General features: G+C 44.8%; 3 protein-coding genes across 3 annotated transcripts; 1 reads left to right on the top strand and 2 right to left on the bottom strand.

The window, feature by feature from the left end:
• Positions 1 to 821: 821 nt before the first annotated feature.
• srpx2 (sushi-repeat containing protein X-linked 2) lies at positions 822 to 8,184 on the top strand. Its single transcript, XM_076149046.1, has 10 exons — positions 822 to 1,118; positions 3,641 to 3,727; positions 3,953 to 4,144; positions 4,582 to 4,761; positions 5,040 to 5,163; positions 5,448 to 5,569; positions 5,652 to 5,831; positions 6,246 to 6,379; positions 6,469 to 6,590; positions 7,278 to 8,184. The coding sequence occupies exons 1-10, from the start codon at positions 1,073 to 1,075 to the stop codon at positions 7,477 to 7,479; spliced, it is 1,389 nt and encodes a 462-aa protein (XP_076005161.1). The 5' UTR covers positions 822 to 1,072; the 3' UTR covers positions 7,480 to 8,184.
• sytl4 (synaptotagmin-like 4) lies at positions 8,030 to 18,071 on the bottom strand. Its single transcript, XM_076149045.1, has 16 exons — positions 17,839 to 18,071; positions 15,676 to 15,867; positions 15,109 to 15,324; positions 13,861 to 13,970; positions 13,594 to 13,702; positions 13,380 to 13,487; positions 12,892 to 13,034; positions 12,715 to 12,800; positions 12,266 to 12,355; positions 11,512 to 11,690; positions 10,973 to 11,075; positions 10,328 to 10,489; positions 9,452 to 9,560; positions 9,256 to 9,364; positions 8,960 to 9,168; positions 8,030 to 8,700 (listed from the first exon to the last, which is right to left on the bottom strand). The coding sequence occupies exons 2-16, from the start codon at positions 15,792 to 15,794 to the stop codon at positions 8,552 to 8,554; spliced, it is 2,001 nt and encodes a 666-aa protein (XP_076005160.1). The 5' UTR covers positions 15,795 to 15,867; positions 17,839 to 18,071; the 3' UTR covers positions 8,030 to 8,551.
• Positions 18,072 to 18,748: 677 nt separating this feature from the next.
• Positions 18,749 to 22,559, bottom strand: tyw2 (tRNA wybutosine-synthesizing protein 2). The gene is made up of 7 exons (XM_076149093.1): positions 22,418 to 22,559; positions 22,090 to 22,249; positions 21,675 to 21,867; positions 21,442 to 21,592; positions 21,225 to 21,334; positions 20,877 to 21,034; positions 18,749 to 20,046 (listed from the first exon to the last, which is right to left on the bottom strand). The coding sequence occupies exons 1-7, from the start codon at positions 22,468 to 22,470 to the stop codon at positions 19,666 to 19,668; spliced, it is 1,206 nt and encodes a 401-aa protein (XP_076005208.1). The 5' UTR covers positions 22,471 to 22,559; the 3' UTR covers positions 18,749 to 19,665.
• Positions 22,560 to 23,134: the final 575 nt, after the last annotated feature.

The following is a 23,134-nucleotide window of genomic DNA, read 5'->3' as shown; positions in this document are numbered from 1 at the left end:
GTACATCACACAGCCTGTCCCTCGTCATTGTTTTAGTTCTCCTCCCCTTCTCTGTGTAAAATAATCTCCGAAATGTCTAATAACTGCATGCTCATTGAGCTCATTTCGTCAATAAAAATATTCACCAAACGTTGACTATATTTGTACTGAAATTGGGCATGACTAGATTGGATTGCACTTCCTGGTCAGATTTCACGTTTTTTTAGTGACAAACAAACTCATAGAAGGCATCCAAAACACACAGCCTGTATATATTTTACACAATAACATTTACTCACTTCTTAAGCTTTTATGTTGAAAGCACTTGACCTCTTTCCGGTGTGTTCCTGCATTCAAAATCACAACCCATGATTTATTCCTCTGATAATCACAGCTGTGTAAGCTAAAGTAAATATCTTGGCTAATTCGAAATGTCACTAAATGGATCTCTTTTAAAGATAAACAACAAGACTACAACTTGATTTTGTTCCCCATTATTCTCCCCTGTGACAGCTGATAGAGCAAAACAATCTCTGGGACAAACACCAGTTACATGACGTACAATATAATCACACACACAACAACAAAATGTAAATGCACTATAAAGGAATACAACAGCAATCTGGGAAAACCTAGAAAAATTTGAAAACAACAACAAAAAACAACAAAATTAATAAATCGTGAAAATAAAAATTAATTAAAATGAGAGAGACTACATGATAATATATCATGGGGGGGGGGGGGGGGGGTGTTCAAATTAAAATTAAAAAAGTTCAATCATATTTAATGCAGTGGGCAGCGCGCAGAGGCCTTAGTAGTCCAACAGTGCCACCAAGTGGTGATCCTTGATACTGCACCAGAGGGATCCGCGGTTCCCAAGAAGGTGCTGGACTGTGACGAGCGTTATTTCTCTTCAGAGGAGACAAAGAAGCGGAGATTAAAGGAGATACAAGCATGTTTGGAGACTATTCTAATTCTATCTGGATTAATTTCTATCATATTTGACTCTGTGGTCGCAACTTTAAACCTAGGGGGAAACTTTTCTTCCTCTTCTGCAGTGTCTTTGATTTGAACTGCGGAGCAAAGTTTGACTATGGCAGCCCATCGCGTCGCTGCAGTTTTGACTTTCTTCTTCTCAGGTGAGTTCTTCAATGAAGCGATAAGAAAAAGCCACTAAAGCTTTTCTGCTCCTACTTCTTTGTGTCTTGAACAGTTTTGTGCTCTCAGTTGCGGTTTTGATGCTATTTGGTTCTTAAAAGAGACGCAACAAAAAGAAGATGCCCGGAATGTCACTGTCAGTGTTGCGTTTGTAAAGTCAGTTCAGTTTATCTTTGTGTCTCTTGCAAAGAAGTGTGGAACGATCTTATCTGCTGTCCATAATAATAATAACATAGCATGAACCAGGTTTCATGATGGAAACGTGAACTTCAGCAGTGTGGAATCTTGCACCAATACTTCCAAAAGATTCCAATTCCAGATAAAAGTTGTATTCTTGTAAACACTTAAATATCTTTGTTTTTGAGGAATTGGATACACGTCCTCTTTCTTTCTTCTTCTTCTCTTTCTTCTTTCACGCACACACACACACACACACACACACACACACACACACACACACACACACACACACCAATCTATTTTTAAATCTATGTACAATATGTGACTTAATGACAAACATCTGTGTGTGTGTGTGTTGATGCCACATGTATCTGGCGTGGTGGGGACTTGATCTCAGCCTGTCTCTCTCCCCGCTGCTTTCTCAGAGGATTTCATCTGCTGAAGAACATTTTGGCTCAGAGAGCTCTTGTATGAAGTTGTTGTTGAGTTCTGAATAAATTTCCCCTCCCTGCAGTTAGGAAATAACTTCATCTCAAAAAGTAATGACTGAATAGTATTAGATGCAGATGTGCTGGGAGCAGAATGAAAGCAAACAGAGGCTGAAGAAAGGAAGATCTGGGACGGGAGCCTTTCACAACATCTCCCAACATGCAACTGGAGAGAATCCAGTGTATAAATGAATCAAACGACACGTCGGTAAAACAGAGCAGGTGAGCCGTCTTCCTCTCTGGCTGCTGTCCGGGCTCTCGGATGTTTAATTACACCTCGGCTCCAATCTTTGCCAGCTAATTACCGAGTGCCCTTGGGCCAAGTGTGCGAAAGCCCTCATCTCTCGCTGAAAGATAATGATGTGACCTAAGATCCACCCGAACGTGCTCGGCAAGACTGAGAGGATGTGAGTGATTATCTCTCCCCTGTCATCAGTCTAGCGGGCTGGATTCTCATCGTTAACAGTGTTTTTAAATACACACAAGCAGGCCGCGTTTGCACCAACAAAGGCTGAAACACACACACACACACACACACACACACACACACACGCACACACACGCACGCCGCTGCTGTGAGTCATCCCTCCCACTCAGATGCTCTCTCCCATCATGCACGACTCCCCTGGTTAAGTCGGTGCTGGGAGCGAAGACGGATGCTCGGCTCGTGTCAGTGTCTGGTATTATCCCTCCTCGGTGGGTTTACACATATTTAATTAAAAATAGACCTTCTGCAATGAGGTGTGAGACCGCCAGTGTGCAGAGGTGTGAGCGAAAAGGAAGAACTAACCGTCTGCCTGAGGCCCTACGGCGAAGACTGCCAGTGTCTGACGAGCGCGGCTTGTTTATTTCTTCTGTGATACATTTTTCTGCGAGGGGTACTTGAGGTAAAATGAGTCAGGGGGAAGTGTGGAAGAGTGGAACATCGGGCTAATTACAGGAAAGAAACCCTTACCACAGGCCAAATCCACACATCCATCACTGGAGCAGGGCCGGAACATCTTCCATAGAGGCGCGATAGAAACATGATCAAGACTTACTTTAGTGAGATAACTGTGCCAGGAAATACAGAATACTACAGGGGAGGGTGAGCCAAAAGCACTAGGAGCAGTGCAGGAAGTGCAGCTGAGGAGGAAGAGGAGGAGAAGGAGGAGGGGGACAGACTGGAAACTCTCAGATTTGGCACACAGCTCTTCCAAACTCCAGTCCTTTTTTTTGGGGGGGGGATCTCAAAGGGGGAATAACATGCCTGAACCGCACAAATGCTGAGGAAGGAGGCTGGCAGTGAGGGAGGGAGGGAGGGAGGATGTGTGTCTGTGTGTGTGTGTGTGCGTGTGTGTGTATTCCTCAGAGACAACAGTCAGAATGAAGGTCAAAGCAGAGTATGTGTGCAGATCTTTCTCTCAGCAACGGAAAGTGATGAGTAAGAGGAATAAAGTCCAAGTGGGTAATGAAAACATGCTGTTAGTCCTAATTTGTGGTGAAGAAGCGTGACTGGACTGTGCGAGAAAACATTTGGTAACAGGAAGAAGGACAGAAAACACACAAAATATAACTCTAACCTGCTTTATTTGCGTCCCTTTAAGCCGGGAGAGTGCCTGAGGAGTTTGTGTCGGCTTCACTGATCGCAAATCCAGGTGTCTGTGCTGGAGGAGGCTATGGTGATGAGATCAGGCAGGGAGAATCATTTGCATACCAATCTGCCTCCGACTGACCTATGTCCCTGAAGATCACAACGGCGATAAATAAGAAAAGCTACGAGGGTCAGCAAAGTGCAGGATGTGTTTGGAGGTTTGCTGTCGGCTGTTTATCTGATCTGCTCGCTGTTGTTTCAGCCGGATGTGCGACCACAGCGTATGAAGGAAGCGACGGCTACAGCGCCGTCACAGAGGAAGACAACACTCCTCAGCTAGACTACGACGGTGTGTATGGAAGCTCTGATGATTGTTTATTTGAGATTAACTCAACCTCCGACCCAAAATCCAGTCCCGGAACACCTTCAGGGACCCTCTGGTATTATGCTTTTGTTGCGGTGTCCAGTGAATTACAACTCCTGCACATAGAATTACCTGAAATTACGGGGGGGGGGGGAGGATTTCAAAGGCCGTATTAGACACACGGCCTGCTGCTTGTGTGTGTGCACGCAGATCCATACTGGTGTCACCCTCTGAGTCTGACCAACGGCGAGGTGACGTGCACCCCCCCGAGGGGAGGCCGATACAGGAGCTCGCTGGGCAGCCGTTGCCAGATGACCTGCGACCGAGGGTACCGAGTGATGGGGAGGAGCTCCGTCCAGTGCCTGGCCAGCCGCCGCTGGTCTGGGACCGCTTTCTGCCGCAGTATGTGGAAGATAATCATTCATTACAGGAGATCTGACAAAGATATATAGGGTTGATCAGATAAAAGTGAGGGGCTTTAGAAATAAGAGCCCTTCACAAGGACAGCATGTGGGTTGCCAGGTTGTAAAAAAGATCTTCTCACTCTTATATCTCTCTTTTACTCTTAAATATGTCCTTTCATTTAACCTCTAATGGAAAGTATGAGCGCTTACCTTCTGCAAAAGTCCTGTAGAAATGTATTATAATGAGAAACATGATATCCTTTACTTACATTTACTTCTTTGATGCCTTTAATTAAGCCTGTAGACCTTAGGAACCATTTATAGTTGTAGATTTATTGGTGCGATTGTCTGGGCCTGTTACCGTTAAACAGCTGTGTGTGTGTGTGTGTGTGTGTGTGTGTGTGTGTGTGCGCGTGTGTGTGTGTGGTTCTTCAGCGAGGCGTTGCCACGTGCTGCCCCTCATCCCGCACGGCCGATACTCCTGCAACCACGGGTTCCTGGTGAACTCCAGGTGCGACTTCACCTGCAGGCCCGGTTACATCCTGCAGGGGCAACACTCATTGCGCATCTGCCTGCACAGTGGGTTGTGGACCAGCGTGCAGCCCGTGTGTGCAGGTAGTGTGTTTTCACTTTCACTCAGGCCTTTTCCCTCTGTAGTAAGTTGTAGCTGTGAGCTGTGCAGTTCTTCTTCTCACAAATACTCACACACGCACACAAGCGTTTCCTTCCGTCGGTCTCTCGGAACGTATCCAACCCTCTGTTATCTTCCAGCCCTCAGATCTTCTCACTGTACAAAAGGAAATGCTGCATTTTGAGTCACAATCCAGAAATCTGCTGCCATTTAAATTCATTTCCTTTTTTGCGATTTCTTTAACATATTGATGCAATTTCAGATGTTGATCCTCCAAAAATCACGTGTCCTCAATCCAAGCTAAAGATGGCCGAGCCTGGGAAGCTCACAGCCAGGGTGTCCTGGGAAACGCCCGTCGCCAAAGACACGGCTGATAAAACACTCAAGTACGTCGTTCCCTTCTGCCGTTTCTCCTTCCTGTTGTCTTTGACAGGATATGGGGATATGGGGAGGCAGTAGTCAAGTGGGTAGAGCTTCCGCTTAAGAACCGGGGGGGGTTGCCGGTTCGAGTCCCTGCCGAGGTGCCCCTGAGCAAGGCACCGAACCCTCAATTGCTCCCCCCTCTGCGAAGGGTGGTAATATAATGTAATGTAAGTCGCTTTGGATAAAAGCGTCTGCCAAATGATCGTAATGTAATGATATTAAAGGTGTTGTTTCTATCTCTCTGCAGCGTGATATTAGTAGGTCAAGAACCAGACACAGACTTTAACGAGGGGGCAAACATTATCCGATACAAAGTGTACGACGAGGCCAGGAACAGAGCCGCCTGCAAGTTCATTGTCCGTGTGGAGGGTAGGGAATTTTTCACCTCCGTGTTTTAGTTTAAATACAAACTTCCACGCTTTTCATGTCTGCCCGTGACGTTTCCCACCAGTGAGAAGATGTCCTCCTCTGCCTCCTCCTCTCCGCGGCTTCCTCACCTGCTCCTCCGACAGGAACAACTACGGGGCGACGTGCGAGTACCACTGCCAGGGCGGCTACGAGAGAAGGGGCGTGTCCAGCCGCGTCTGCCAGTTCAACCGCAGCTGGGAGGGAGATGCCGCCGAGTGTGTCGGTGAGTACAGAGTGTGTGTGTGTGTGTGTGTGTGTGTGTGTGAGAGAATGTGTTGCAAGAACACTGCACACCATGGAATTTAAACAGTTTTTGTTAACTTTCAGATATGAATACCAGGAATTCCCTTTTGAGAGAGAGAGCGGCTCAGGCAGTTTAAAGTAATTTGAATTGGAATCTTATGTTCCCACTCATCCAAAGGTCATCTTGTTTCCTGTGGCAACGAGACAACATTCTGTATTCCCCACAGTCCATATTAAAGTGGGAAGAGAAAAGATGTTAGAGAAGCGAAACGCAGTTCATTTAACAACTATTATGTAATTTCATAATGTGTTTTGTGTCTGGATTTAGCAACAAGAGTGAAGTGTTGCAGCATGAATTGCAGCATGTAACTGTGAATTTGTGTGTTTGCTGTAGCCATGGAGATCAAATCTGATGTGAAAACACTGTCGGCTCTCATGGATCAGTTCTATGAAAAGAGGAGGATCCTGATTGTGTCTGCTCCTGACTTATCGGACCCGGACTACAAGCTGCAGAACATCATGTTACAAGTAAGGACGCACGTTACCGCCGCATGCACACGCTAATTACAAGACCTGTACCTCCAGCAGCCCCCGTGCAACCTTTGTGTTTCCATCAGAAAGCAGACTGCGGCTTGGACCTGCGACAAGTCACGGTGATCGAGCTGCTGGATTCGCCGCCTCGGGAGATCGGCCGCATCAAAGAGGGCCTACTGAGCGCTGAAGTCGTCCAGGGTTTGAGGTAACAGTCGGGCTTTTCTTTGCTTTGTTACCGGGCAATGGAAACAATTACAGTTCATTTAGCTGACATGTCCCATCTTGAAATGTTCTTACACAAAGTCCACTCATTTGTGTTCCTCTTCCTCACTCCATGTAAATGTCAGGATTAAAGGTGACCCCCTCCCCCCCTTTTAGTTTGACTTTAACTGAAAGTGTCGGACATAAAAAGCATTAAAGTTATGCAAATCCATCACAGAAGAGGCAACTTGTGCAATTCCCTGCCAGTGTTTGGCTCAATAGGCCCAGAATGCAACGCTGTAATCTGAGTGAGGGGTATGACTAACTTTTTTTTCCTGAGTGGAAAGCCTCTCACCCCCCCCCCCTCACAGTCACCACACACACACACACACACACACACACACACACACACACACACACACACACACACACACACACACACACACACACACACACACACACACACACACACACACACACACACACACACACACACACACACACACACACACACACACACACACACACACACACACACACACACACACAGAAAAGCATGACAGGAAATCTAGTAAAGCACTAAAGAGGAATTTCACTAGATGGAGGTTCAAGTAAACAGTGGAAAAAGCTTAATGTCTGTGGAATATGTGTGGAATATCAGGCTCTAACTGCCGTGTTGTGCGTTTTGCAGACACGTATTCAGAATCACCAGGTCTTACTTCAGCATGGTGCTGGTGGACAAGCTGGGACAGGACAGAGAGCGCTTCGTGGCGTTGATGGGCGCCATGGATCTGTTCTCCTACATCGACGGCTCCCTGCTGGAAGAAGACGAGCGAGAGAAGCTGGAGCTCCACAGATACTTCTGTGAAGAACCCAGCGTCGAGACAGAATGATCGGTTTATTCAAGCGGGGGGGAGGAGAAACGACCGGCAGGCAGGTCGGGAGGGGCGTTACGAGGGGAAGAGGACAAGAGTGCAGTTCCTCCTCTGATGTCATCACTACACAACACTGAGGCGCTCTGCAACAAGGCAGGCAGAGTGAGTTGCTGTTCATTTGGTAGACTTGTACAATCCAAACCTGCAGCTGTGTTCTAAACCTTTCCTTTGTGTCTTGTTATGTTGTAAAGGTGTTAATCATGTACGCAAACCAGGCGGTCAAAATGTCACAAACACCTTTTACTTCCATGTCATGTAATCACAGGTTGGCTGCACTGGGTTGTGTTAGATTGTGTGATTCAGTGTACCTGTGTGTGTGTGTGTGTGTGTGTAATATAGAGTTGGGACACTTTAAGGTTTTGTCAATTTTTTATTTGGGCAAACTTAGAAAGATTATTAGAGGAAGTGAAATGTGGTTGTGATTCACTCCAATGAGGAGTTAAATATGTTTACATTACATTTAGATGTACTGCAAATAGACAATGTTAATATACCCAATTAAGACTTGTAACATAGTGTATAAATATAATATAATTTAATATGACTTATTATGGACACATATATAGATCACAATTTATCAGATGCACGACAAATTGGGATTAAACTGTTTAAACCTATAATGAATTGCTTCCAAATATGGTAATACAAATGTACACCAAAACATGACATCGTGTGTGTGTGTTAAGTGCTGTGTGTGATTCTAAAAGATAAAATATATACAGCGGGAATTTAAAATCAGTTAAAAAAATAAGAGGTTTAAATGTTTCTCGTTGTAATGCTTTGGCATTGTGCAGGGGCGGGGCCATAGTGATGACATCGTTTGTGTCACTAATCAGACTGGACATGTTTGCGTGTCGCAGGGCGGCAGGTGTGAGCAGATGTTTAGTGTTCGGCTCGTTCAGCTTCTGCTCCGACAAACCTGCCAACCCGGTGAATCACCAAACCTCATATTTGACTCGGCACCCTCATCTTCCTCTTCAACATGTTTGGCTTCACGTTGCGTGTTGTCAGACTTTGGAGCGCTGCGTCCTCAGTTGTCCGTGGTCTTACCCATGTTGGAGCGCAGTAGAAGACTGCCCTCTGCCGACGAGTCAGGGTACTGCATCATCTTCTCCCACACGCTGACTTCCTCTCCTACCGAGTCCATCTCCATGTCATCCTTTCCCACTTTTATAGTACCTAGAATGGAAATTAGAGCAGCATCTGTTACTCACCTATTTAATAAGCTAATTTCATTCTAAAACTGGGGGAAAGATGTTGTGGAAACAAGTCAAGCTTCTCTCAGAAAAATCACTTGAACTGCAACAATTGAAACAAGAGAAGGGCAGACATCTGATTACTTTGTCCTCTTTGTGATATCTAAGTCAGTCCGCTGTTGGAAGGTCGTCTAGATTTGGAGACAGAAATCTGGATTCATTGAATTCTGTCCGTTCTTTACCTTCGCCCGTGCTGAGGCGTACCCCTCCCAGGAACTCATTACTGGTCAGGGCCTCTTTGTCCCAGACGGTCAGCTCCAGACACATCTCCTTCAGCTGCTCCAGGCTCACCCCCTTGTACACAAACGTGTGGTCAAAGTGAGGGTTCAGATTCTTCTTCACCACCTGAGTCTTCTTCTTTGTAGACTTGCCCTTAGTGGGAAACAAGTACCTGCAGAGCCAGAGGCAGCGAGTGAGAGAGTGAGGAAAACACATTCCACCATATTGGAATGGAAGCGAGGAAGGACGTGCCGCTCACCCTTTGACAAAGGAATCGGATGTTCCACCTATTTTCATAGCCATCAGATTTTTGGCCTCCTTAATGAGGACGTGCAGCTCTCCTCCTTCCTCAGCCGCCGCCTTCTTGCCTGATGGAAGGCAAACAGGGACGCAGCGTTCAAGGGAAAGCGTGACGCACACAGGCAGAACTGCGGTTATCTTCCCGTGTGTCTTACCTTTGTTTTTGCCAGGCGATGTTGGCGTTTTAGGTGTGACATACTTCAGCGTGACCACCAGCTCGCCCTTATATTGGGCAAAGGCAGAGGCCTGAGCGGGAGACACCGGCTGTTTGTGTGGGAACACATTTGAAAGGTTAACGTGAGGAGAAACCAAAAGAGACGGACCTCATGGCCTCAGCGCAGCAGCTTCACCTGATCCTGAGTTATATTAGTGGTGTGTGTGCCGTATGATACTGAACATGTGGCTGAGCGCTGGTGAGATGGTTCGGTGGTCAAAGTTATATCATCATCTCATGTGCAGTGTTAGATTCATGGTGGATACTTCACAAGAACGACTTCACTGAGGTAAAGGAGCTGCTAAGGGGCTGCTCCATTTAAGATCAAATAACACGATAGTCTTCATCACTGACCCACGTGTGCGGTTTAGGCACAAATGCTTAGTTAGTTGTATCGCTCTGTAAACTCCCCTATCAGAAAGGGCCCATTGCCAAATTCTTTTCATTGCTGGCAAACGAACTAAGAGTGGCATCCAACCAAAGCGGTCCCACCTAGGAGCTGTGCTTGTAATGAGGGCTGGGTTATGTGGTGGGAAAAGATAAGAGCCATGAAAGGCAAAAGATGGAGAATAAAGCTATCATGAGACCCGCCTGACCTTTGGGAATGGAATGATAACTTGTTTTGGCAAAATTGATCAAATTCAGCAGCATGACGCCAAAAAGGTCTCATGTCTCTCTCAGATATCATTCTGTGGAATCTTGTTACTATTACTTAAGGCAACAAAACGATCTATTGTATCTTAAATATTCCACTATTCCCACCGTAGGACTGTAGTGTGGCACAGTGAGGCAGAGAAGACGTTTCCCTGGGCTTTACCTTCCCCATGAGCGTCACGCATTCCTCCTGCGCGCTGTCCAGGTCGCGGCTGTCCAGAGGAATCTCCACCTCGCCCAGGAAGGCGTTGCGGCTGAAACGCCCGTGGTGCCACACTGATAACAGCAGGGATCGGGTCGACAGCTGGGATCGGTTGATGGCGTACTGGGCGGAAGGACGAGGAAGAGGAGAGGAAGATGTCAGGGATCATCAGAGAGACTGTCTGAAAGGTTCTTAAATTTTAATCCTGCAGCACAGAGTCTCACATCAATCAATGACAGACTTTAAAATGAGATGAGATTTCATGGAAAGGATTAACCCTGAATCTGCAATCTTCTAAATTATTTGTCTCTACTTAAAGCTTTAAATAACAAAGGGATAATGAGGCACAATTACATCTTTATGGCCATTTTCCTTCTCATCAGCTTTGTTTGCAGCTTTATTCAAGCCGCCTCTGCACATTGGAGACCGGTAACAAAATCAATATTTGTCAACAGCTATTCTTATCCGCAATGTCAATATCAATGCTCAGGCCTCAGTGGGCGGGGCCACAATCAGCAGCCGGCAAGGCACAAGGTCAGTAATCAGAGAGTGTCATTAAGTCAACAAGCTTATAAGGTCAACACGGATTCTGCTCCGAACCGTCACCTTCAGTGTCTCGTTGTAGGCGGGGTCCACGGTGTTCCTCTTGATGGTCGTCTTCTTCTTGCTCTGGCGGGACTTGTCCGGCAGAAGATAACATTTGACATAACTGGGGGGGGGGGGGGGGGGGGGGAGAGAAGATTCAGTGGCAGTGACAGATTCAGTGGTGGCGCATCAGGAGACTTCAGCTGATCAGTTGTGGGCGTGGCTGTTTAAACAGAGCGACGCCCTTATCTACGCCGATCAACGCCGGTATCGACATCAGTGAAGGGTGTGTGCGCTGAGCAAATGTTTCTGTTTCTGACTCGTAATCTGCAACACGACCGCCTGTGTGCTTTCTTCCTGCAAGACTCAAATATGAAGCCATACTGATCAAACACGCAGTGGGAGGCGACGGCAGCAACCTTGAGTCACAACTTGGCGTCTCACAGTTGCATTTGGAGATTTGCCACAGACAGATTCCCCAAGACAAAAACCTCAAAAGTATCAAATTAGGTCACAAAAAAGGAAATACAGTAACGAAATAGGAAAGTAGTAATATTTACGGGTTGGACTGTTGCCGAGAGGCGTCGCCGTGGGCCAAGCCGTGGCACTCTTTGATGAAGACGTGGAGGCTCTGGGCGGGTTCGTCGTAACTCAGTGAGAAGACGAGGTCTCCGCTCACCTCCACGCTGTCATAATCACCTGTGTCGCTGTAAATGCTCATCATACTGCCCAGTGTGCTCTGTGGAGACAAACACACACACACACACACACACACAATAACATGTCATCATCGACATCGCAGACGTTGCCGAGCTGCAGAAAGGAAACACAACCAGGGAAATATTTCATAATCAGATTCTGACTAAAGCCTCATTTGATCATCAACCAGCTTGGGAGTTAACGAGAAAATGGTCGACACCGGCAAATATTGACACTGATAATCTTTGTATAGATGTAATCAAAAGTGATTGTAAAGAGATATTACGATTACTAGACTTTGTTTATAGCTGGATACTAACAGCATGCTCGGTTAGCCTCCATGTCTGCCAGCAGAAGTTGCTGGAGGGCAAAAAGAAAGTGCGTCAGAAAACCAAAGAAGAAAACGTTTGTCAATATCTACATGGGACATGACGGGAGCAAATTGGACACTTTTGCTTTCCCCTGAGGCTTTGGTAACAATGGAAATGGCTGTACACACTCTCCCAAACATGACGCAGGAAATCTTGGGCTTGACATTCTGACATCAGTTCCGTTCCGAATGATTAAAGGATCAATCGAGCCGTGACAAACATAATCATGCACGACATTTTCTACCTTGGAAGTTCGCAGGTTGGACGAGCTTGAAGCCATCTTCTTTTTGTGCAAGCTAACCAAGCTGTCGATATCCTCGTCTTCCTCGTCATCCTGCAGCAGCGTAACAAACATTAGGGTTTGGGGTTGTAAAACATAACGAGCTTGGGGTTCTCAGAAGTGGATCAATGTCTGTCATTAGCAGAAGATGAATACCAAGACTGGAAAAAGGAAAAAGGATGCAGGATATCGATCAATGTAAGCACGGTCATTTGTTTAGTGTCTAAGATGTCAGAAAAATAGTAGATGTAGTAGTTGTTTGCGTGTGTTGTGTTTAGTATGTCCTGAAAGTAAGCTCAATGTTGATGGAACAGCATTCTTGAGTGGACAAGATTAGGAGATTGGAAAGTTCTAATTTAGGCTTCAAGCATCAAAAACAGATGAATGACATAAAGTCTCAGTCCCAGTTTCACCTGGATGTCGAGGCCTGGAACTGACTGGCTCCTGTAGCCCATAGAGGATTCAGAGGCATCACGGAGGTCCTGTGTTGATCCGTACGCTATTAAAAACACACACACACACACCTGAAATTAAGCTTCATTACAGACAATTATACTGCAACCGTGCAGTGGAGATCATGAGACACTGACCGGCAGGCGCCCGCTTGATGCTCTTCTTGAAGAGTCTGTCCACTTCGAGGTCCGGGCTCGGAGATGCTGGGTTTTCTTCTGGGACGAGAATGACGGTGGTGACTGGCAGAGTCAGACTGGAAGCGTTGGATCCTGCTGATCTCCTGTACAAAACAATACAAAGCATTTTCCTCTCAGATGCTTCCTTAGGTAACGGCCCTTTTAATAATATGAGGGATATTACGATTTACGATTTTGAGTTCCGTGTTCTTACTTTCATTTAGGCTCTATTTAGAAACCTTCACATTGCATTGATGTGCAGAAAAACAACAACACTCCTACGCCTCCTAAGTCTGTACTTAGTAACATTTCAAGGTCATCAGGTCAAGTGTACCCTTTCAGTGTGATCCAAACCCTGCACTGCCGGCTTCAAAAGGGAGTTTTGCTTTGAAAATTGGGTATTTTAGTCAGCGAGTCGTGTTTGCAAATAGTTGCATGTGTGAGTTTACCTTGAGAGGTCAGGGGTCACGTGGCCAGAACCGGTGTCAGTTTTGACGCTATTTAAGCTCAGGGTCTCTGCAGCCGAACCCTTTGACCCAATAGATCCTGAGGCGTCACTGGAATGTCAGAGAGATCGCGACAAAATATTGAGCGGATGGAAATGCTGAGATTAAAGTGAGGAAGAACCCATGACGAATAACCACGAGAATAACCACGCCCCACCTTTTGTCAGCTGGGTTATTCAACTGTCTGGACCGAGGCACTGGAACGGGAAGCTCCGGGTTTATTTCACTGTTCAACAGCAGCTCTCCCATCGTCTCATTACTCTTCGCTACAAAACACAACAAAACTCTTATCAAGGCTCCTGAATATATTCCTCCTTTCTCCTGTATAAGCCGGACAAAATTCCAGTGATTGTGGGTGTTTCAAAGCTGTTTACATTCCTGGTTGAACAGTCAGTGCCAGCCAACATCCTCTTCCTGTACTCACATGCGGGCCTGGTTCTTATGGAGCTCCTCACCAGGTCGTATCCCGGTTCTGTGGTGTAACGGTTGACCTTTTGATTGTAGAACCAGTCCCCTGTCATCTTCTTTATGTCCCTGTAATCAGCAGAAGAGGCCTTTTCTTTACTACAAAGGGCAGAATTGAGGAAACTTGACTTGCAATCGTGGTGACGACACATTACTGTAATATTGAGTCTTTTGTAAGAGTGTTTCACAGTCGGCTGGTGTTTGTCATTAATAGGCCAGAGGAAGTGACAGATGGGTTGACATCCGTCACCTTCTGCACATCACTGATACGGTGGATTTCCTTCCTGCTTGCTGCTTCATGAAACCTGTGGTCAAATTTCTCTGCACATTTGATCTACACTGCAAAATTCACCACGTCTTCAACCTTCCTTCACTGGACAGGTGCATGTTAGCTTCTCAGTCTCTCTGCCCTGTTGTTTTCACGTGTTAGTTGATCTGTGGACATGGATCTCAATACAAAGTGTTTCCCGGTGCATATTGGAGAAGTGCAGGACTTACGACATCTCCTGGTCCTTTGATGGTCAAAAATCAAATTTTATTATGTATAGGTGACTTCGGGCTACTTGAATGACTTAACTGCTTTCAGAGGCACACTCATGACTCATCGCCTCAAATGAGTCATTGCCTTAAAGACACAAGGTTTAGCTGTATTTGCATAAACAGAGTTATTGTGCCAGTCATTTACTACGCTCCTATGCATCCTGGATCCCAGGGTGAGGTCCCACTTGGGGGGCGGAGTAACATGTGCAACACCACCCATGGCCGTCCTCAGTCAGCACTTTTAAGACTTAAACAACTTATCATACAAACCCCACCATGATATTGAAATGGGCATAAATCAAAGTATGCCTTCTCCAAATAACAGATCTAGATTATGCAACTACAAATTAATTCATTTATGAATAAGCCACCTCTGTATGCATTTCCTCAGCTGACGGACTCTCCTTGCACCATGATTACGTCACATATATTCATATATTCAGTAAACTGCATAATGCTATTAATTCCAGAAAAATCCCTCCTGAGTAATGAGTGCATGTAAACCTCTGTACGTCCAAACCAAAGCAGGTTTACATCTGAGCAACCAGTGTGACTCCAGCCTGGTGTGTAACTCCGGCCTCATGAGTAACCAAGTCCACAAGCTTAAGAACACAGCAATAACTCTGGACTAAAAAGGGGACAGTGTAAAGAAAACAGAATCTCTTACACCTCTTTGTCACACACGCTGCACAGCCAGGATCCGTCTGGGTGGACCCTTTGGCAGCTGCGGCACACGTGGTGCTTACACACTTTGCACTGGCTGGAGAGCATGTTCATTCTGCTGATGGGCTCCTGACATCGCCCGCAGCTCCGCTCACTGTATTCCCCACTGCCACGCTTGGCTCCTTTCCGCCTGATGTCCTGAAGCTCCGTCTTCAGCTTCCTGAAACAGACAAGAGTTCAAAACTTACATGTTAACCTTTGGTTGTATGATCCAGGGTCCAATTAAACCATAAGACAGGCAACTAGTGCATTTTAAAAGATATTCTTTACTTTTTAGGTGTTCCAAACTTTCCACAGCCTGAAGCCTCTTTACTTAGTTAAGATAATAATTTTATGACTGTACTGTAGGTTTTCACAATTTAGAGAAACAACAAACTTCATTCATTCAGTTCTGACTTGTTTAAATGGAGAGAAAGCATCACAAAATCTGATGTTTGTAATGGTAAGTATGGACAAATAAAGTATAACAAATGAAATGATCAGTTTTCTGCTTGAACTGCTCTCTCCTCACTTTATTCGGTGCTCTTCAGTCTGCCTCAGCTCCTCGTCCCGCTGCAGCACCTCGAGGATCAGGACCCGCTCGGCGTCAGACAGGAAGGCCAGGTTGATCATGTCAGTAGCTTCAGGCATCGTGGCTTGTGTTCCAGGCCCTCAGTGCAGAATAACCAGCCCAACCCTGGGGCTCTTACATCCAGAAAGTCTCCTGAGGACATCAGAGCACACAGGAGACAACTTTAAACAGTTTGGATTATACTGTTAAAACTCTTCATAAAGCACTAACCTAAAACTCATACCTCCACCAGGGCCAAGCAATTCTGCAATTATGACTCAACAAAAGTTATTGACAAAATTAAACCGTCATAGCACCACAAAACTATATAGAGTATACTTCATTCATGAAAAATGAGCCAAGCCCGCTCAACTTCTAGCCAACTCCGACCCATTGGCCCCTAGTAAGAGCAAATAAACGGGGACAAAAAGACTACAGCTGGACATGTATAACAACCCGAGAAGACCTTTAAGGTAACGGGAAGGAACTGCGTGATGCAACGCTGTGGTGAAGACACAGACACGCAGAGACAGTTGTGTAGTCCTAAGAAAATTTAATTATTAATTATTCTATTCCTGTGGGGCTTCAGGCAGGCTCCTATCCCCGTGGCCTGCTGGAGGACCTTCATTAATTAGGCTGAAAGAAAAGAAACCACTAATAAAATCATTACATGACCTTACTTTCATTGCAAATTCATAATGTCTGCTCCCCCCCCCCCTCCAATTGACCAAAATGGGTTCTCATGGGAATTGGTGAGCAAAGCAAACAGCCTGGTCATTTGACATACTTTCCGTGTCATATGATAAGAGGAATTCACCCAATAACATGGGAAACAAGCTTGAGTTTCCATGAGTAAAGGGAACCAAGTTGCTTGAAGTTTAATGTCCCACAGAACGCCTCTGGCAGGGTGAAAGGTTGTTAAGAGCGGGGAAGGGAAAAATAACATGAGCTTGGCGTGCTGTGGATGGTTCCCACCCTCTAAGGACACAGAGAGCCGGGTGGAGCTCTCCAAGTGAACAGTTTGTTTAATCTCAACATCGAGATTGCCATGAATCTTCACGCTCCATTAGAAACGTGTCAAAGGAGCAGTTAGACCCAAAGGTGTTAATCTGTGGAGGATGTAACGGGTGGGAGGGTTCAAACTCTTTACTTCACACAGAAGTAAAAAGCAGAAGTTTTTCCTCATTGTTTAAATGCCAGAGGACGACTGACTGCAGGAGGAATTTAACACTATGGAGGCGGATGCAGCTTCCTGTTCTAGACAGGACTGCAGTTTTGGCTCAAAATTGGGCCATGTTTACAAAAGCAGTGACTCGGCCAGAAATTGAGCCAATGACAGTGGAGTTTGCATAGTCTTCAATCGGGAATCACTCTTGTTTCAAGCACCCGCCACTTGTTCAGAGTAAATTCCTCAAACATGTTGATTAGTGTAGTTGTGGAAACAACCTCTCTAGACTGGCAGATTTACTTAACTTGTTTGCAAAAAAAATAGACTTGAGAGAAAGAAACATTACTTTATAAGACATGTATTTCTCTAGATAGTGTATACAATCACTTTGGAAATGTAATTCACAAGTGAAACAGCAGATTTCAGTCACCACGTCAACTGTTTTGTTTTTGTTTATTTATGTTTCTAGTAGATAGTTTCTAATTAGATGATACAAACATTCCAGCTATAAGAACACTTTGTATTTTCTGGCTAATGCTCAGAATCTGGTAGCAAATGATCACAAGCTGTGACTTTGAAAGGGTTAAAAACACCTTGAAGGCTCTTTCACCTTCAAGGAAACAGTGCATGTGTCTGTGCCAGATGACAGGGAGATAGAGAACCGACTGGAACACACACACATACACCCACACACAGTAGGAACTTTGCATAAATCATGCGCAAAGTGACACAGAAAGGTCGTAAAACCTTTCAATGCAACAGCTTGTACATTCATACGACTCTAACTCTACACAAACTACAATAAGGAACAACAACAATTGTTACCAATGTGTCGGTACTCTACACCTCAATACACTCCAGCTTAGGCGTCGTGCGGTCTGCAAAAACGCGTCCAGTTAATATTGAAAAGCAAACAACCGACACATAACCAACTTATTAAAGATAATTACACACACCTGTTGTTCCAAGATGAATTCCCAGCCGCTTCTGTTGGGATTCGCTGAGCGTCACCGCGGGCGACAGCGAGGCATTCCTGACCCTCCTCCCCCCCCTTCCCCAGAAGAAAGCAACAAAACGAGTTTAAAGTAACAGACACGGTGACTTCTCAACTCAGCCGGTGCAATTAGACTGTGAGTGAGTGTGTGTGTGTGTGAGCGCAAAGGGACGTTCTCCACTCACACTCCTTCCTCAGCACCTCCCTCCCTCCCTCCGCTCTTCCCCCTCTTCTTCCTCCCCTCCGTCTCCGAAGTGTTGACTTTGTTGTGCGTGCGAGTCCCGGAAGATGATTTGAAGTTTGCAGCAGCGCGAGCGCCTCTCTCCACATATTCATAACAGGTGCATCTCTCTTATGTTCCCCCCAACAACCTGCAACATGTGGAACCCTCTGACTAACATGAATGACGCCACTGCTACTGTTACAACTTTTTTTACATTTACAATTATGTCTTCTCTATTTCAAAACAACATTTGGAACAATGGAGGAGGGGGCTGAAATGCAGGAAGGCAGTGGCAGAGAGAAGGAAGTGTAATTTAGTGAGATATTGTATTCATATTTTAGCGGGAAAGTGAATTGACGTAGATAAACCCGTATAGTGAGCGTCAGGAAAAGGGAAACGTCGCTACAGTGGGTGTGTTTGTGTGTACAAGGATGTAACTAAGGATTTTCACATGCTGTTATCTGTGTGTTTATACTTGGGCTGTGACTTAACGATCGTTTAACCCTGTCGAGTCTATAAAAAATGTCACACAAAACGCTGACAAACGACAATCCAACGTTGTGTTTTCATGTATTTTAAATACTTCTAAAATAAGCAAAAGTTTGAAAATTGAGTCTGCATGATTCAGGAAAAACAACAAATGCTCATTAAAAGCATTTTGATTCATTTATTGTAATTTTGTTTTAAATTACAAAACTGTTCCAAGTGTACCAGATGTAAGTGGCAGCACATCGGTGCGGTTTGCGTGACGCCGTGGTGGCACACCGAGGCCTTCACATGATCAGCATACACACAGTCCAGATTCAATCACTGACGTGTTGAAGTGACAATGAGTGTAAACAGCCTCATTGTGTCAGTATTTATCTGTACTAAAGCAATTGGTCATGGAAAAAATTCTCGCAGTTAAGTGTCAGTAATACGGCGCCAGAAAAGGAAGAGGAAGGACGATCAACAATACACTTCGCCACCAAAAGGGAACAAGTTGGTTTGAACGTTTCTTCAACTGCAACTGGTTTTCATTCCATCCAAACATCAGCGCTCTGATGATGGAGCAAATGTCCACAAAAATCTCAAGGGCAAATAAGAATGCTGCCCTAGAGCAAGGCACTACAGTGTAGCTGTTCAATGGCAGACTTGCAGTTTTACTGGACAGCTCCCAGGTGTGATTACGAACAGGAGTCTAGGTGTTTTGTGGGAAACAGTCAGTTGAACTCAGTCAACTTTCCCAGATACTTTTCTTTGTTAAACAAAGCCTCATCCAGACACTCATTAGAGTTACTGTTTGTTTGGGATGGAAAGTTGTGGAATCCGTGACGCATCGATTATCTTCTGTATGCACATGCTCTGACGCCTGCGGCGGAGTACTGTTAATACCTTTAAATCTTTAATTTACAAGGATCATTTAGTGATCTAAGGATAAATTAAGGGACTTTTAAAACGATTAACCCCTTAAGAAATATGTAAACCTTGCACAAGAGGCATTAAAACAATTTCCAGTGGCTTTTAAAACATTAAAACATTAAACATTAAAATCGTGTAATGTCCACTCAATGTGTGTCGATCTGTTCATGTTGGCCTGCACTCCAGATCCAGCACAATATGGTGAACATGAGGTGCATATGACTTAACATTCTCAAGGTGCAGGACGTTTGTTCTCCACTGTGCACCAGTGACGTCCTTTAACATCAAAGAGATGCGACCGGCTGTGTCATCAGCCCAGGCCTCCCGAACCTCTTTGTCGGCTTTCTTCCCAGAAGCCCTCTGGGCAGCAGAGCCTTCCTTAGCTGGAGTGACTGCTGTGTTTGGGAATGGAGAGGAAACGTTCTGGTGAATGTGTAAAACGCCGCCGGTTGTTCTCTTCAGCAGTCGACACGCGACGGGCCAGCCGTCCTCAGAGCTCGGTATGAGGCCCAGGTTCACCCGGTCAGCCAGATCACACAGCTGGAGCTACACAAAGAAAATAACACAATTACTATATTGTTGAGGGTTTGCTTTGCTCACCAATTCCCATGAGAACTCATTTTGGTCGATTGGAAAGGGGGGGAAAAAAGCAGACATTATGAATTTGCAATGAAAGTTAGGTCATGTAATGATTTTATTAGTGGTTTCTTTTCTTGCAGCCTAATTAATGAAGGACCTCCAGCAGGCCACGGTGATAGGAGCTCGTCTGAAGCCCCACAGGAATAGAATAATGGTCATGTGGGAATGCTGTCCATTAAACTGACACTGACATCATTGCTCAGTATTAGAATTTTATTGCAGCTAATGGTTGCATTTCTACACCGGTGGCTTCAATTCTCCATATGGGATTTTATTTGAACAATTTGACTGGGAGGCAGTAGCTCAATCGGTAGGGCTTCCGCTTGGGAACCAGAGGGTTGCCACGAGTCCCTGCCGAGGTGCCCCTGAGCAAGGCACCGAACCCCCAACTGCTACCCCCTCTGTAATGGGTGGTAATGTAATGTAAGTCGCTGTGGATAAAAGCGTCTGCTAAATGACCGTAATGTAATGTAATGACTGCACAATATAAAAAAACACAGTAATCCCACTTAGATCTGCTTTGATTTATCCTTTATTGATTCTCATTATTTCCAAAAATAAACTGGTGTTATTCATAAAAATGTACTGTAAATTGGTCACTGTAGATACCAATCATGACATTTCTCTGGTACAAACTTAACCACTAGAGGGTGTAACATGAACTAATCAATAATGAGAAAAGCCAATAGCACCATTATGGATCAATAACAATCAAAATTGATAGTGAATCATCATACCTGTCGATTGTCTCCTTGGTAAACGGTGCAGCGGTGAGCCACTCCATTTGCTGCAAGGTTTTTCTGCAGAGCTTCGACTGCATCAGGGTTCCACTCGCAGGCGTGAACGTGTCGGGCCCCAGCATGCACCAGATACGGCAGAGTGAAGTATCCAATACCTGACGCAACATACAGCTGTGACACACGCATCACATACATCACATCATCCAGACTTTAGTTAGGAAAAGGCTTTATATGGAACCAGTTGGTACTGCAACAACACTGAATAGAGAGATGTTCACTGAAATCATCTTTAGTGTAGGACCAGATTGAATCCATATCTAAGACCTGGTACCTGATATACCTCACCTGCATACAAGTCCACCACAGTCTCCTCTCTGCAGTCAAACGCAGCTACCCGCAGCTTCTCTGTTATGTTTCCAGCAGAGAACATACATTTGGTAACATCAAAATCATACCTAGAAGAAAAGGGAACACCTTTGAGTCTATTTTCGGCCCTTCGTTTCTTCTGTACGATTACAAGCTGTGTGTGTCTTTTACAAGACATTGTTTGATAAGTATTTACCTAATCCCATTGTCCACATGTGTGACCCAGCTGTGATCCCCGAACAACATTGTCACTGCCGGAGATCTAAATGCATCCCTGGAGACTCGACTCATCTTTGCCAGACGTTTTGCCCCCATTGCTTCTGCCACGGTGGACCACAGATGAGAGTCTAAGTATAAACAAGACAGTAAATCAATTAGGTCACAATGTAGAGGACTCGATCATGATACAAGTAATCAGGAGGACGTTACCTATTCTCTGCCATATTGGAAGTGAGAAACAGTTGTCTGCTAGTAACAGAAGGTCTCCGTGTCGCTGGTAGCTGTGAGGAATGTCTTCTCTCAGCTCCTCTGTCCATCGTTCTCCACGAGACTCCAACAGCTCCTGGAGGATTTTGACTAGTTTATCACCACTTGTTCTTCTCTTCTTTAGCTGCTGAAGAGCCTGTGGTGTAAATAAGACAATTTAAATAAAATGCAAATTGGGATAAATGTCATGATTCCAGATGAGAGGAGAATGATGACTTTCTGTAACTAATTGCCAGAATTCATTACCAAAATTTGAAAACAAGGAAGTAAATATGGTGTGGTTTTTTATTTTGCTATTTTATAAAGGAAGTGCATTAAAACGATTAGTTATCATCGTGCAGCATAACGCTTTCCTTACCTGACTCCAGACTATTTCACAGGTGCTGTCTGTGGCTCTAAAACCCTGCAGGTCCTCTGCAGACAGACCAGTTGGTGATATGGGCAGCAGCACTGTGCCGTCTGAGAGCTTCAGTAGGCACAAACTCAGGTCAAGTACACCCCGGGACTCCAGACACTTCCTATGAGAAACATACATTTAAAGCCCAATATCCATATTAGTAAATAAACATAGAAATCGCATTAAACCCGTTTGTTTACCGATATTTATGTTCCTACTCGATGGTTCCCTTCCGAAGGTAACTGCTAGCTAACTCTGGTGCTATTAGATGACAAAACCAGCGGATTACCTGATTTGTTGCGCATTACACTGCGACACACGAAGGCACGGCACAGCGTCCATTTATACACAAAAAAGCCTACATATTCTATATATATTCCAACGAGGGACATTAGCGGTTTGATCATAACAGTAGCAACTCGACAGCTTTGTTTCTAGTGGGACTGTTTTGTCGGATGGACTATTTGAATTACAAAACTTTATTGTAACGAGTTTAAACCACAACAAATACATCGCTTATGGCTTTAAATTGGAAACACTTGCGCTAAAACCCACAAAAAGGGGTTGTATGTTTGGGTTACACAGTTAAGAGGGCACTCTGGTTAATAATTGTCGTAAAACACAATACAAACAAGTTTCAGACAGAAGAAAGATAAACATTAACACCTGGTGCCGAAAGATGGCGACAAAAAGCTCTAAAATCAGACAGTGATGTGGTGAGGTCGTTGGCGAATTCTTCTAATTGGTAGAAAATATTCAGGAAAAATTCCATAAGTTCAAAGAAAGATACAAAGAAAATAATTTAAAGTAAATAAAGAAGATGAGAACTAAAAATAAAAGTGAAACAATACTGGGCCAGAATTAAAACCTGAGACAGTGCTGAATTATCACTTGTGTAGTATTTCAGGATTTCATTGTAAATGTAAACAGATGTGTGGAATCAACACTTCAAACAATTAAGATAACGTGGTATGAAGTTTAAGAATATATAGGTTTCATGCATGTT

Source organism: Genypterus blacodes, unplaced genomic scaffold, assembly GCF_046128005.1.
Source record: "Genypterus blacodes isolate CSIRO-AG114 ecotype Tasmania unplaced genomic scaffold, CSIRO-AGI_Gbla_v1 ptg000044l_1, whole genome shotgun sequence".
Classification (NCBI taxonomy): Eukaryota; Metazoa; Chordata; class Actinopteri; order Ophidiiformes; family Ophidiidae; genus Genypterus; species Genypterus blacodes.
This window is presented reverse-complemented; position numbering and strand designations above follow the sequence as displayed.

What these genes read in the sequence shown, in the direction of transcription:
- tyw2 (XM_076149093.1), bottom strand. Translation starts at nt 22,470, where the DNA reads ATGGACGCTGTGCCGTGCCTTCGTGTGTCGCAGTGTAATGCGCAACAA. An exon ending in GTGAAATAGTCTGGAGTCAG is followed by an intron (nt 21,868 to 22,089) that starts GTAAGGAAAGCG and finishes TTTACACCACAG; the next exon opens with GCTCTTCAGCAGCTAAAGAA. An exon ending in ACCAAGGAGACAATCGACAG is followed by an intron (nt 20,047 to 20,876) that starts GTATGATGATTC and finishes TTCTTTGTGTAG; the next exon opens with CTCCAGCTGTGTGATCTGGC.
- srpx2 (XM_076149046.1), top strand. Translation starts at nt 1,073, where the DNA reads ATGGCAGCCCATCGCGTCGCTGCAGTTTTGACTTTCTTCTTCTCAG. An exon ending in ACGGCTGATAAAACACTCAA is followed by an intron (nt 5,164 to 5,447) that starts GTACGTCGTTCC and finishes ATCTCTCTGCAG; the next exon opens with CGTGATATTAGTAGGTCAAG. An exon ending in AGATGCCGCCGAGTGTGTCG is followed by an intron (nt 5,832 to 6,245) that starts GTGAGTACAGAG and finishes TGTTTGCTGTAG; the next exon opens with CCATGGAGATCAAATCTGAT.
- sytl4 (XM_076149045.1), bottom strand. Translation starts at nt 15,794, where the DNA reads ATGCCTGAAGCTACTGACATGATCAACCTGGCCTTCCTGTCTGACGCC. An exon ending in CATAAGAACCAGGCCCGCAT is followed by an intron (nt 13,703 to 13,860) that starts GTGAGTACAGGA and finishes TGTGTTTTGTAG; the next exon opens with CGAAGAGTAATGAGACGATG. An exon ending in ACGCCTCAGCACGGGCGAAG is followed by an intron (nt 8,701 to 8,959) that starts GTAAAGAACGGA and finishes TTTCCATTCTAG; the next exon opens with GTACTATAAAAGTGGGAAAG.